The sequence below is a fragment of the Psammomys obesus genome, unplaced genomic scaffold, assembly GCF_907164565.1.
Source record: "Psammomys obesus unplaced genomic scaffold, mPsaObe1.curated_primary_1811, whole genome shotgun sequence".
In the NCBI taxonomy this organism is placed as follows: domain Eukaryota; kingdom Metazoa; phylum Chordata; class Mammalia; order Rodentia; family Muridae; genus Psammomys; species Psammomys obesus.
The window spans coordinates 21,779,695-21,793,997 of record NW_026585504.1 but is presented as its reverse complement, the minus strand read 5'-3'; the positions used below and the strand labels follow the sequence as shown (position 1 = coordinate 21,793,997).

General features: G+C 42.3%; 1 protein-coding gene across 4 annotated transcripts in view; it reads left to right on the top strand.

Annotated features, from left to right (window-relative positions):
• Window positions 1–14,303, top strand: part of Fmn1 (formin 1) — a 343,149-nt gene that overhangs the window by 208,013 nt on the left and 120,833 nt on the right. For all 4 annotated transcript variants that reach the window (XM_055599030.1, XM_055599026.1, XM_055599041.1 and 1 more), the window contains one exon: window positions 12,445–12,506. In XM_055599030.1, coding sequence (XP_055455005.1) covers window positions 12,445–12,506 — 62 coding nt within the window. The remainder of the gene's footprint in view (window positions 1–12,444; window positions 12,507–14,303) is intronic.

Genomic DNA, 14,303 nt, shown 5'->3' with positions numbered 1-14,303 from the left:
TGATATTTACCAGTTCAGCCTTTAAAAGAGCACATTTGTTTGCTGTGTTTTAAAGACGAACTTTTCTCTGTGGTGAACTGCCTACACATAAATGGTCATAATGTGAAACCCTGGCAGTCTATGTAACAAGACAGCATAGAACAAAGATAGTTCCTGTACATTTATATCAGGTTACTAGGAAGTTGTTAAGCAGTGTTTACAACTAAATGAACTAATGTACCCAAATCACATTTGAAAGGCTGATTTTCATGTTTGCTGGATTTAGTTTTAATTTTGAAAACAAAAAAAGATTAAAAACACTGTTAATACTAAATGAAATAGACTGTGTTTTAGTGCTTCCTGACTTGCCTTCGGCATATACTAAGTGCCAGTCCTGCCAGGCACCAAAACAGCATTAGGACCAGACCCTAAGCACTCTCAGGAGCTCACAGGATGGGTGACCAGCCAAAAGTTCCAAAAGAGCTGGCTGTGAAATCACAGCCATGCTATCCTGTAAGACTTAAAGTGAGGCCCAGAGGATGCAGTTATGATCACATTAGGGAGAGGAGCCTTCCCAAGCAAGGAAAAAACATGAGACAGGATAAGGGGAGAGGAGCCACAGCTGTAATGTATGGGCAGCAATCAAATGCAACTTGTTTAAGAATCTAAGACTCAAATCACAAGCAGAGTGCGCGCCAGGAAGGGCCCCTTACATCATCATGAGGGGTCTGCACATCATTACAGAAGAAATATCATCACAGTATCTTGGAGCTCTGATGTCTTGCATATGCTTGCCAAAGTATTTATCTCCCCTTGACAGTCCTTGCTTTCACTCACCCTGCACTTCTAACCAGCTACCATGGTCTTCCTTGATTCCTTACGGAATTTCCTTTTTATCCCTGAGTGTGCTGTACTTTTGGCAAGGACAGCATACATTTCCTCTTCCAGAAATGCTTTCCCACCTCCCAGTCTGTATAGCCAGCCCCTGCTCTTTACTGTGGATTTGAGCTAAACTATCGCCTCAAGCAGGCCTTGTCAGATTTGACCTCCCTGATATCTCACCATGTGTTATCTTAGTCTTACACAGAGCCCAATATTTTGTTCAGTTTACGCATCTATTTTTCCTTCATTCGAATCCACTCTCAGAATATAAGCTCCAAGAAGGAGAGCGCCCATAGGTGTGAACCCCAGCACCTCCTGCTTGTGTCCATCATGCAAACAGTTATCATTAAGGGTTTCTTGGCTGAACAAATGAAAATAGAACTAAAAATTCTGATTGCTGCCCTGATTGAATTAAGAAACACCTGGGGATGAGGCACACATCTGGACAAGTCCTTGACAGCATCTGAAGGGACAGTCAGCATGTGAGGGCTCTGATTTACCAACTAATTCCTTGAAGGATATTATTGGGTGGCGGTGACACGTAGGAGGTAAGCTCTGGTTGAAGAAAGTAGGCCACTGCGGTCATGTCCTTGAGGGCTTCCTCCTGTTCTGGCCCCTCCCCAGATTCTCTCCTTTCTGCTTCCTGTCCATCAGGCACTGAAGTATAGTTCTGTCACATACCTGCTACAATGATCTTCTGCCTAAGCCTGTGGGGCCAACGTGCATGGATGAGCCATCGGAAACCATGATCCAAATCCTTCCTTCTTTGTCTCTGTCGGGTATTTGGTCATAGTTACAAGAAGGGTAACTGGTATAAGAGAATAAATCTATTATAGAGTGCACAGATTTAGATGATAAATGATGAAGGTCAGCACCAAGGCTGACATACATTAATGTAAAAGAGGAAAACACGGACAAGGGACATTTAGAGAGAATGGTTGCAATTAGTAACAGCAGCTGTAAGAGTGATGAAACAAAATCTGGGCTGTGCTTTAAGCAGTGGGGGGGAAAAAGGCATACCAGAGGTTTAGCAGCAAAAGCAGCACTGAGAAGAAAAAAGTTGTTTTAGAGGATCTGAGTGTCTTTTAACGGGAGCTGTACAAGCTAGTGTCTGGGGAACATTGAAAATTCTACCCTAATTGTAAATGTGTAGAGCTAGGCTACAGACGCAAAACCCTTCAAAGGGCAACTCTGGGGTTTCCTCTATTCAGTAGCTTACTTCCTGAAGCCTAGAACACAGAATCACTAAAGGAATAATTATGGAGGAAATGGTTTTCAAAACAGGGTTTTGCTGTGTAGACCAGGCTAGCCTCAAACTCAGAGAACCACCTACCTCTGCCTCCTGAGTGCTGGGAATAAAGGCATGCATCACCACCTCCCAGTTTGGATGAAACGGTTTTAAAAGATGATCAGAGGTTTCACAAAACCTGTGTTTCACCCAAGATTTACCAAATCAGTGATTTCCTTACTCCTGGCTTTCCATCATGAAATGGGATGATTTATATTTAAAAGCATTTGGCATATGTGGACACAGTGACTGCCTACATGATTGCAAATTAGTGTTTTCATTCCATGTTAGTAATTTCCTCTTATTCTTGTCCCAGGGGAGATGGAAAATTGCTGTTGACTATTCTTGATATAAACTTCCATATGCCTTGCAACAGACTAGGTGCCAGAAACCTCCTGGCATTCATTTGGAATTTCCCGCACACTCAGAACTTATATTTATAGTATTTAATCTAACATCAAAATAAAACATTTTTCATTCGAGTTCCTACTGGTCTGGTCAGAGAGTTCAGCTGCATTGCGTCCTAGTTTCTCTGTGTCAGAGGCTCAGCACGAGAGAGGAAGGCCAGTTAAGAAAAGGCTCACTCAGAGCCTGTAACCTAGATCCTGAGTACCTACCCACGGTACCTTGTTGCTTTGCACTAACAAGTTCCAGAAATGGATGTCAGTGCTCATGGGAGTTGTCAAAAATGAACTTCACTGGGCACTGGGAATATATTACAGATTTTTTAAGACTTTCCTGAGAAAACTCTCACCTTAGCCTAAGAAGCCATGCTCAGAAGGCTTTTAGTCTCCACAGTATCTTTACAGAGACCCCCTCACCAGGCCAGCATTTTAGCATACACTTGTCAAGGTATGCTTTCTTAATATGTATGCTACAACAAATACATGGAAGAACTAACACCCACATTCCAAAACACAGGAGATCCAAAATTAAAAGATTTACAAGATTTTAAATGTCTTGCTAATTTTGATGGCTTCGGATTCTCATTCGATGAAATGATGGAAACTTCTGTAAGGTTGGTTGGGCACAGCTCCTTGGCAAATACTCTTTGATTGCCTTTTTTTACTCTGTTCCATGAGCAACAAAGAAAAAGCCTCTACCATTGTCTTACCATTTATCTTCAATATAACGTTTCTCCATAGAAATCGCAAAGCCGACTTGTTTATATTGTGAAGTTTAACTTAGATTAATTAAAAATAGACATTAGACCTAAAGGAACTTCATTTAAATTGTCTGCCCCATTCCCAATCACCACATGACTTGTGCCTATCATCTGCTGGCATACCCAGCAAATGATGAGGACAGCGTCAGTCAATTCGTTAAGCACCAGTAGAGGCCAATTGAAGAAATTAGGAAAAGTGAATGGTCTTTTCTAATACTTCCCTTTTTCTTCCCCATCTTCTCTTTCCTCCCACTGAGTCTGAAACACCTCAGCAGTGGGGCTCCCCTCACCTCTTTCTAAGCCATTATACATTCCTTCAATAGCAGGATGGAGTCAGAAAGTGCAGGCCGGTCGGTCCCTCTTTATACTTTTCCTTCAGGCAATCCACCGAGACCGTCCAATCTGCCTGGAATGTAATTTGGCTTAAAAGAGCAGAACGAATGGAGGAACAGAAGCAGCTTAACCCAAACTGTTTCTCATTCCACTGCCCTTCGGAGAACAGAGGGGATGCAGACAGGGAAATGTCGTGAATTCTACACTCTGTGCCCTTCTTTGAGGTTTGAACCATGGACAATTTTAATTGTAGCTACATGATGGTACTTTGGAGCAGAGTACATGCCCGGACTCACAGGAGAGTTGGGGTTTTTGTCTTATAATGATTTTTTTGCAGTTTTAGGATATATGAGCTACATATCCCTTTTGTGGCCATTTCCACTCTTTTCCAGACAGCCCACATTTACTGTCTTTCACACTTGCCTCTCAGCCCTTCAGAGACGAAATTAAAGTCTTCATTGACTAACAGGACACTCTGCGAGGCGTTCAGAAGTGCAGTGACGACTAGGAGTTGCATCCCTTGATATTTTTTTAATTCTTTGTGTATCTGGATGCAGTTTCATGCGTCTTCATTTTCAGTGTGCTTTTCCCTTCATTTTAGTGACTTTTGGCGTGAAGTATAAGATTTCCAGTTATTTCTATAGATTTTATTTAAGATAAGGCATTCTCAAACTTTTACTTGCTCCTTCTCAGAAATTCTGTGTGATCCAACTCTGCTGGCATACCAATTCTTGAGAATTACTTCAGCTATTAAAAATAAAAGATTGAAGTTAGGTCATTGGATAAACTAAAACTGTGTATTAGAGTTAACACTGGAGCTGGTAAAACATTAGTGAGCATGGGTATTTGTAATATATATATGTATATATGTACATATACATATGTGGATTTTCATAACAGAGGCTGCATGAGATTTCTCTCATACACTGCTTATTTGTATACAAGCCATATGTTGGCATTCAGAAACTGAGGTTTCTCTGTAGACTTTTGTCTGGTGGTTGATGGTTTAGTTTGTGTTTTGATTACTCTGTTCGTTGTTTAAATGTCTTTTCCACATGGTAAAGACTGTACATCTAAAGAGTAGAAGATGTAGTCTTGGTCCAGTAAGTCCCTGCTCCAATGGAAGATTGTTGATGACTTCAGAATTGCCTTGAGTGGTTTCATAGGTCACTTTTACCATTCATAAAACCCAGGCCACAGCCTCACCTTCATATAGTTCAGTGTGAAACACTTTGAGAAATCCTGACACAGAGAAGGCTTGCAGCAATCGCTCCATGTTAATCCTCGCAAAATCCGCCCGCCGTTCCTACCCTCTAATGTAGTGGACAGAGTTTTCTTTAAGCTGCTTTTTAGTGGGTGCCCTGGAGCACCTTATTTGGATATTAGCATCAAGCAAAGGTTCCTGTGGCTCTGTGTCTGCACAGGCATGCTGGGTGCCCAGAGGAGGAGAAACACGATGATTGGGGGTGGGGATGGGGGTGGGGCAATCAAAGCAGCCTGAGGAAAGGCCCCTAGAGGAATTTTACTAGTGTGAAGAAACAGTGGGCAGGAGGTCTCACAGCAGAGTGGTCCTTCCACACTCTGCCTCCACACTCCCCTCTCCCTGCCCTCTCGCTTCCTCTCACCACAGGGACTCCCACATCTCTTAGAGTGGTGGCCACTGTAGCTGTGCCAAAGCTGTGAGAAGTTTGTGCTCTCTCAACAGCATTCAGAGTCTGCTGTGCACTTCATTTTTGCTTGGTTGATCCTGGGAGGGTAAAATACTTTTGCAATTTCTTGGGAGATGTATACTGAGTTTTTAAAATCCAAATTCTTCTGTATTAACTTTTCTCCATCTTCTCTCTTTTACTCACCAGTGACTTTTCTTGATCCCTTAAAAAAGAAACTGAGTAATTTGGGCAAAACAACTGAGTCTTATATTGTCCTCTTAGCGGTTAGCATTGACAGAACCAAAACAAGGTTCACTAACAGAATCAACTAATTGTATCAGTCTTTCTTTTCCTGGCTGATTAAAGATCTAAGTCATTTTTGTGGCTTACCAGTCACTCTGTACATGGCAATGCTATCAGTTACTTAAGGAAATACATAGGAATAAAATGGAGCGGCATAAGAATTATCCTAATCCCAGCCATCAGGGAGGCAGAGGTGAGTGGATTTTTGTGAGTTCGAGGCCAACCTGGTCTACAAACTGAGTCCAGGATGGCCTGGGCTATATAGAGAAACCCTGTCTCGAAAAACGAACAATAATAACAGATTATCCTAAAATGAGCAGCAGTGGAAACCTGGTGGAGCTATGCAAACCTATCTGTCTGGGGCACCCGTACATTGGATAACCAGACTTTCTTTGGCTAGTCTATAACCAAGGCTCTTGCCTGGAGGTAATCCTTCAGTCAAAGTGAACAAGTCTTGAGCTGGAAATGTATCTCAGTAGTAGAGAACTTCTAAGCACGGGCAAAGTCCTGGATTCAATCCGTTTGGCCATGGTAAACTCAGAGGTGGAGTTCTGTTCAGAGTGGAAAAGAGGCTGAAGGCCTGAGAGAACTCTTGTAGGTTCTTCCTGCTTCCCTGACAGAAGAGCCAGCGAGGGGATTTGCCTGTTGTGTAAGACCCTGACCCTCGCATGTGCTTCAAGCAGTCACATACTTTTTTATGTGCGCCTGTTAGTTTGAATTTGTGATGCCAGTCTGCTTTTTGTCCCTGCTGACGGTTATTATATCTTAATGGGTGAAACACTACTCTAATGATCCTTGTGTATATAATCCTTAGAGGACAGAGCAGGCACCAGAGGACCACATAAAAATGTTTGCCTCAATTTCCCTGCAAAAAAAAGAAGCCCAGAAACCAGACTTGACCAAGTAACAGATTTTTAAAGGTAAAGGAACCCAATAAAATTACCAGCTTTTCACAGCGTGTGTCTCCTTCCTTTTGACATATTGTGAGGTGTAGGTGAAACATTCTAACCGAACTGACAGTGTGAGGCAGGGACAACTAAGGAGGGAGGGAGATAAAAGTAAAAGCCACCAGCAATGATTGATATTGCAGTAGCAGAGAACTGCTGGGGTCTCCCCTTTGTGGATTTGACACTTCACCTTTCTGACACAGTCTGCAGGAGTGTTGGAATAATGAGCCCTTTGCAGATGGGACCAACGCTGGAGTGACTAGGAATTACTGTACCAAAGCTTTGCGGCTTGCTAGAGAGTTATGTAGGCAGTCATTTGTTAATTTGGATTATAAGATGAAAGTTGAACATGTATGTGTAAGGGACAGGAGAATGACACAGAGAGAATTTGTTTGTTTGTTGAGCTACTGATTGGCCCCGTGGCCTTGCATGCACAAGGAAATGCCTTTACCACTGAATGTATATTTTCTGGTATAAAATAGAGGAAGCTAATTGATCCTAGGGAACTCCACAAATGTTTTCATTGAAGACTGTGGTCATCAGTGTGTATAATGGCTTCTAAATTCAATACAAATGCTTACAGGACTAATTTGATTAGGTCGGCTGAGACAGGATTTATCTGTGTAGCCTTGGCTGTCCTGAACATGCTTTGTAGACCAGGCTGGCCTTGAACTCACAGAGATCCTCCTGCCTCTGGCTCCCTGAATGCTGGGATTACAGGCAGGTACCCCTGTGCCTGGCTGTTTCAGTATTTTAAGGCATATCTGACCTTATGGGTACTGACACCACCTTCAGCACCTAGACTGCATTTTTGAATAGGTGAATAGGAAGCTAGATTATGTCCATGTATGACAGCTCTCTCCACAGGCCTGAAACGTTTCTGTTTTAGACCTGTGGCCAAACCTAACCCTCCATGGACTTGCTATAGGAAGGAAAAATAGAAATAATTTAATCTCCTGAAGGTCCCAGGCTCAACCAGATAGTCTCTGCTTCCTCTGTCTTTGAGTTATATTTTAATCTTAGGATCTATCTCTGGTCAACATGGTACTTTGTTGGAAACATGGTAGTGGTACCAAACTGATCTCTTTATGTTCTTTCTCCTGTAACATTCTCTTTCCTCTGCTCCATTCCTCCATGGGCCCTGGAAGGAAGCTCTGTTCTCTGTGTGCTTCTGTGAGGATGACAAGAGGCTCTCCCTTGATTCTGGGTTCATTCAAGCCTCAGTGTGGTTTTCCTTCCCAGTTTCCCGAGTCCCCAGAGTTAGTCAAGGATAACTAGTGTTCCCGAGAGCCACCTTCTTCCCTGTTCTTTCCGTCTGCAGCTGCATCGTTTAGGTTTTCTATACCTTAGCCACTGCATGGGGCACCAAAATGTCCAAATTTTGGCCTGCAGACTCCTCAGCACAAAACTACCCAGCAACTCCCTGATGCTCACCATGGGTGATATGAATAAGAAAAGGCACAAATATAAAGATATATTTTTAAGGAATGTAAGAAATGCTTGCTTAAAACAATCATACATACCTTGAGTGCTGTATCTGAGCTTAGAGCCTAAATCAAACAATAAGCTTTGTCACCAAGAAAGAGAATGAGCTGAGGTCTTTCACATTAAGTGCTTAGTTTTAAGTATGGCTCTAAATCCCATACGTTCTCATCCTCAGCCACACACAGACCCATCACCTCAGTCCCTTTAATTAATCTTTTCAAGCCAAGATGCTCGCCATTTCCAGAAGGTTCTACGAGCCCATCTGTATCTCCTTCTTTCACTGTCTCGTGTTCTTCCAGTTTATGTTCTCTGGCACTTACTGTAAATTTAGAAATTGGCTTTGCCTGAGAAGCGCTTGGCTTAAATGACGATGATTAAGCAATGGGTAGCTCGGGAATCTGCCTTAAGCAACACACTAGCTAACTTTAACGGTCACTTTTATCCTGAAGTGACATTTCTTCCTAAGTTTTTTGAAGGTGGAATGATGGGAATAGCACCTGACTTATTCATGCTTTAATGATGAGACACTCTGCAGTCATTTTTGTCCTTCAGCTTCCCTACAGAGAGGCAAGGAGTAAACAGAATGGTTATGTAACCCAATTGAACAAACCTATATTTTTGGAAAGAGACAACTAAGAAGGAGCAAAGCAAACTGAATTCAAGTACAGATTAATATATATTATATTAATAATATAATATTGTTTTAAATCCCACCCTTTCCCACCTCAGTGTCCCCGTGATTTTTGTTGTTTTGTTTTGTTTTGTTTTGTTTTCCCCAAGACCCAAAGCTCTCCTTAAGAAGAAACTTTTCTCACACCCAGAAAGAAGATTCAGTCTTTAGGAGCCCTGTACAACGTCCTCCACCACAGACAGACACACACACATACACCCACACAGACAGACACGCACACGCACATACACCACTTTTTTTTTTTTTTACCTCTTGCATCCCGAGAAGAGTGATGAAGGCACCCAAGGTTCCCTCTCTGAACTCTCCCCATCTTGTGGCAGGGAGAAACTGTCGCACACTTAGCATGATGCACATTCGTATATTACACTGTTTTCACTCCGTTTAAAATATGATGAGGACTGTGTCCTGAAATTCAAGAGCTGTGAGTGCACAGCTCTGAGTCCTGAGCCTTCTAAGGTGAGATATGGAAAGGGAAAGGTTAGGGTATGTTGAGAAACTCGGACATGCACCTGTGTCACATGAAGGAGGGGTCAGAGACGAGAGTACAAGAGTGCATGGAGAACAGAATGAGTTCTAAAACCAGGACAAGGAATTGGAACTCTATCCAATATTTCAAAGCAAAGCAACTGAGGTATTGTGAACACCAAGTAATCTTGAGACCTGTATTCAGCCGAAGCTGATGGGGTTATAATTCCATCTTAGACCATTTGCCTAGCATGTGCTAGGCCCTAGTTCAGTCCCCAGGATTGCAAAGAAACAAACCAACAATTAGTTAATGAGCTCTCTAACTGGATAATTTAACTCATTCACTCATTACTTAAACAGCTATCTAACTGACTTTGGTCGTATAATGGAGCATGGCCTAGGGGAAAGATTAAACTTAGAAGTAAGCATTAGGTTAACCATATCACTAGCTCTCAATGTACTAAATCACCTTCAAGGTAGTCCACACAATATTCTTCATGATTTTGAGATATCCGAGCCTGTACTTGCCATGTTAATAAAGCTTCCTGAGTTATGCCTCCATTGGATTCTTAAAGGAAGGACAAAGAGGGTTTATAGCAAAGACTACCTAAAACACTGAGGAATTATGGAAAATTGTACTTACGACATGAGCTCCTGGTAATTCCAGTCTTCTCTGCTTCTTAGAGGCATTAGGAGATAAGGCATTACCAAGCTTTAAAATATATGACAATGTGTATTTGAAGCCATATTCAGCATAGGCCTTTCTTGGGCTCTGTCAGGAGCTTATACTTTATGTGCCATGGCAAACATATATATTACTTCACTCTGTATTTTTAGTAAGAGGTAAGGGGCGTCAGATCCATTTTATAGATATCCTCAGGTCTCAGCAACCTACCACATTAGCTCATAAGGTTAGCTCTGTTCATGAGAGCCATGTTGTTCTCCACACCCACACCCACTGCCACCCCAGTTCCCCTACAAAAGAATCTTGTTTTTGCAGTTACCTTTCTTTGGATTTTTTTTTCTGCCAAGATATGCACAAAATGGCTCTTTTGAGAGCTTAACTTAAATGTCACCTCCCTCAGGAAGCCTCTCTTACCCAAACATTTGTCTGGTTTTGCTCCCCCCCATTTGTTTTGTTTTGTTTTGTTTTGTTTTGGGGGGATGCTAAGTTGCAAACCCAGGGACCTATGCATGCTGGACAACTGCTCTAAAGCCAGGCCCCCACCCCAGTTTGCTTCCTTTAAAGTGTATTGCCACTTCAAGTCGTACACTTACTTATTTTCTGTCCCTGAATCTAAGACATTAATTTCATGAGATCAGATATTTTATGTGTCACCAACACTTTTGTCTTAGATATTCATGGACTGGGAAGATAATTTCTGGAAAAGTGTTTTTGGGGTACACTCAATAAATACTAATTTGGTGCTTGGGAGGGTGAGTGTTCCAGAGCCCAGGCTGTTTCTGGCCCCATCCTTTCTAAATATTTTCTTTTTGCTGCTTGTTACACAGTAATACAAACCAACAAACCATGTATGGGGGTGTTGAGGCTGACTACTTAAAACTAAGCACTTAATGTGAAAGACCTCAGCTCATTCTCTTTCTTGGTGACAAAGCTTATTGTTTGATTTAGGCTCTAAGCTCAGATACAGCACTCAAGGTATGTATGATTGTTTTAAGCAAGCATTTCTTACATTCCTTAAAAATATATCTTTATATTTGTGCCTTTTCTTATTCATATCAGCCTATTTTTAAAACAGAATATTGGGGTTTAGCATTGTTACTGGCCTGTTTTATTTGTCTGTGTTTAAAAACATCAGCTATTTGAAAATGTATCGTCATCAGACCAATTAGTGAATCTGTATTATCTCCACCAACAAAGCACCAGTCCTTAGAGGCTGAGTTCTTTCATTCTTTTCTCAAGCCACACTGGGGCCAGGGGTGTGAGGGTCACACTGGCTTTTCTAGAAGTGCAATTTTGTACCTTGGTAGAATCTTGTCAATAATCTCCTAATATCCCCTCCCATATACATCCTTAAGTCTAAAAATAACTTGTGTATAGGCATCTAAGTTATAGAGAGTGGCTACAAAGAAGTTTTAAATATTCTTCTCGGTGTTCTCTGAAGGGCCATGCTCTTACCACAGCTAACAAATTTTATCAAAATTTTTGAATGTATCCATATGATTCTAAATGATAGAAGGGAAATAAAAACAAATTCAGAAGCAACCTGCCCTTTGCCATGATCTCTGCATTCTCCAGGGAAACATAGTGTAATGGAAGGAACAGAATAGCTTGGAGAGCAGAATTTTAAAGCATTCTAAGTATCACTGGTTGGTTTAATAAAATTAATTAGCCTGCCACAGAGAAAATTTACTAGTGTGCTGGTTAATTTCACAATGTAAAGCCAGAGAAGGGAGGTAGAGCTGAGAGGACAAACCTTATTAGTTTTGAATAATTATTTAAAGATGTGGACCCGGCCAATTTCAAACACTTTGATAGCCATTTCCATTAAGGCTTTAAAAATCTGTTGCATGTGTATCCAAACATATATGGGAAGGAACCACCACAGACGAAAGCATATTAGCTAGCAGCGAAATGATTCTTTTAAGATACAGAACAAAAGTAGAATCCCAGCAAAAGCACGGGAACAAAACCTTACTGTGATACTGGCTCATGGGAGGTTTCTGTGATCTTAATTTGCTGTTAAAGCTATGATTATTCTTTCTTGTCTTTTTAATCCAAACAAGATGTTTGCGGTGGCCACAGAAAGGTGCCTGAAATCACATGCTTGAATTCATTTAATTTGCCAACATCGTGTCCCCCCCCCCCTTTTTCTTTTCCTTCCTGGTCATGGGCAAGAGTCAATTCTTCTACATTAAGTGCTAAATCTCTTCAATTACCAGCCGGGAAGTAAGATTTAAAATTGTGCTTCAAACCTCCAAACTGATTTAGTTTAAAAGCACAAACACTTCTGTAGTGCCTAAATTAAGCTGCAGAAAGGACTCGAAGCCTGAAGAATTAAATAAGGCAGGGCCAAGGCTCAGGGCAGCCTTAGGGACCATTTTGGATTTGTTTTCATATGAACTCCCCCTGGTATGAAAGGAAGAGGAGCAGAAACAAACAGGCAGGCAGAGCCTGTGCAAAAAGTTCAGGGTTATACTGTGGGGAAGCTGGGCCTGGGCTGAACACTGGTGTTGTGATCAAATCAAGGACCTCGTCTCTCTCTTTTTTCTCTCTCTCTTTCTCTCTTTGACAGCCATATTTAATGTGGATGACTCTGTGGTTGATCTGGAGACCCTGGCGGCCTTATATGAAAATGTGAGTATCAAAGGCATATAGGGCTGGAGGTTTCATCATTACCTTCTACCCTAAATGTCCCCAAGCCATTCCTGTTCTTTGGTAATAAGGATTTGAACCTCAGCATGGCAGAGATTCTCAGGCACAGTTAACTCCCGCTGTAGCGCCTGTCCTGGTAGATCTCACTGACACCAGCAAGGCCACAGACGTGCCCTGGAGCCCAGCCCTAGTGTTTGCTTGACAGAGTAGTGAGCCTCCTGCTTGATGCTGGCATCCTCCAGTGTCTTCCTCTGAGAAATGGAGACCTGAACAGCCTGGGTGATTGCTAGCATACCAGAGGGGCTGATGACATTAAAGGCGAGAGGCAGCACTGGGTGGCAGTTGTGTGCTCTTGCTTTCAAATCAGACAGTCCTAAGCCGGAGGCCTAGCTCTCCCATTGCAGACCGGGCGACCCTGGTTGGGCCAAGTTGTCTAAACAGCTTATCCTGTTTCATTTTGTTGTTACAGTACAATATAGAATATAGTGGGGCTCAACCTGATTTTTTTGTGTTGAACAAGAATTTGATCTGAGTAACTTGTGACTTTTTCTCCTGGAACCTGGCACCTTTCCCACAAAGCTGAGCCCCACAGTTTAGGGACATTGTGAATCACATTTAAGGAACATCACTTCCGTGCACAAGGTCTTTTGATTTTTATTGTAAGTGGAAATAGGGAGCGGAATCCATAGGTTCCTGTGAGGAAAGGATACCGGAGAAGCAGAATTCCCATGACTGTCAGCTGTTCTGGTTCATTGTCAGGATGCTGAAACATAGATGGAACTGGATTCCCTAAACCATGGCAATCCGCAGATAATTGCCTGGGGCCCTGTGACATGCTATGGTCACTCAGCTCACAGGATGATTCAGTTAAATGTTTATGTTCCCTGGGACCTTAAATTTTCATAGTCTAATTAACCCGGTGAGGTCACCAATTCCCTACCTATTTTTACACTCTGCATGTATGTAAGAAACTATTTAGTACCGGGTAGGATCTTTGAACATGTTTCTACCAGCATAGTTCTCAACGAGCAAACCCAAAGGCTCACAAGTATCCGACCACTGGGAGTTAACGGTACATTTGTTGAATACCTGGAGGGCAGTATGAGGATTCCAAATCAGAAACTCATTACTGGTAGCATAGTTGAAGCCTCGGGGAATTACCTGGAAAATGAGGGTATAGTAATTGATAACAAAGAACTCTTATTAAAACAAAGGTGCCTTCCTGATGCTTGCTGCTGTTAACCATGGGTGCAAGGGCGCACACGTGGCCAGTGCTTCTTAACACACTGTAGAGGCGGTCTGCACACAACTGGAAATGTTGGGTGAATTATGAAGCATGCTACCACATGCCTAAATAACTGGTGCAAACAGCACGTACTCATGAAATTCAGGGAAAGGAGAAGTGGCAGCTACAAATGATAGTGTGTGAAGCCTATGTGAGCAAGAAAAGTGTGAGATGGGACTGTTGTCCTGGGCAAGAGAAAGCTAAGGACAGCCTGCCCCACCGCTTGAGTCCAAGACACTCAAACTCAGCAGTGTCTAGATGCACACACTTGTGATGACCGTTTGCTTTAGATGGCAAATGCCAAACTTGAACATGTATCAGAGTAAGCTGGAAGGGTTTCCAGGGGCCCAGCCTGTGGTGTTTCTTATTCCTGGGGTGAGGCCCAAATGATAGCAGTGGGATCACGTACGGGTGGATTCCTGTGGTTTCAGGCTGATCCTCTTGACTGTGTGTGTGTGTGTGTGTGTGTGTGTGTGTGTGTGTGTGTGTGTGTG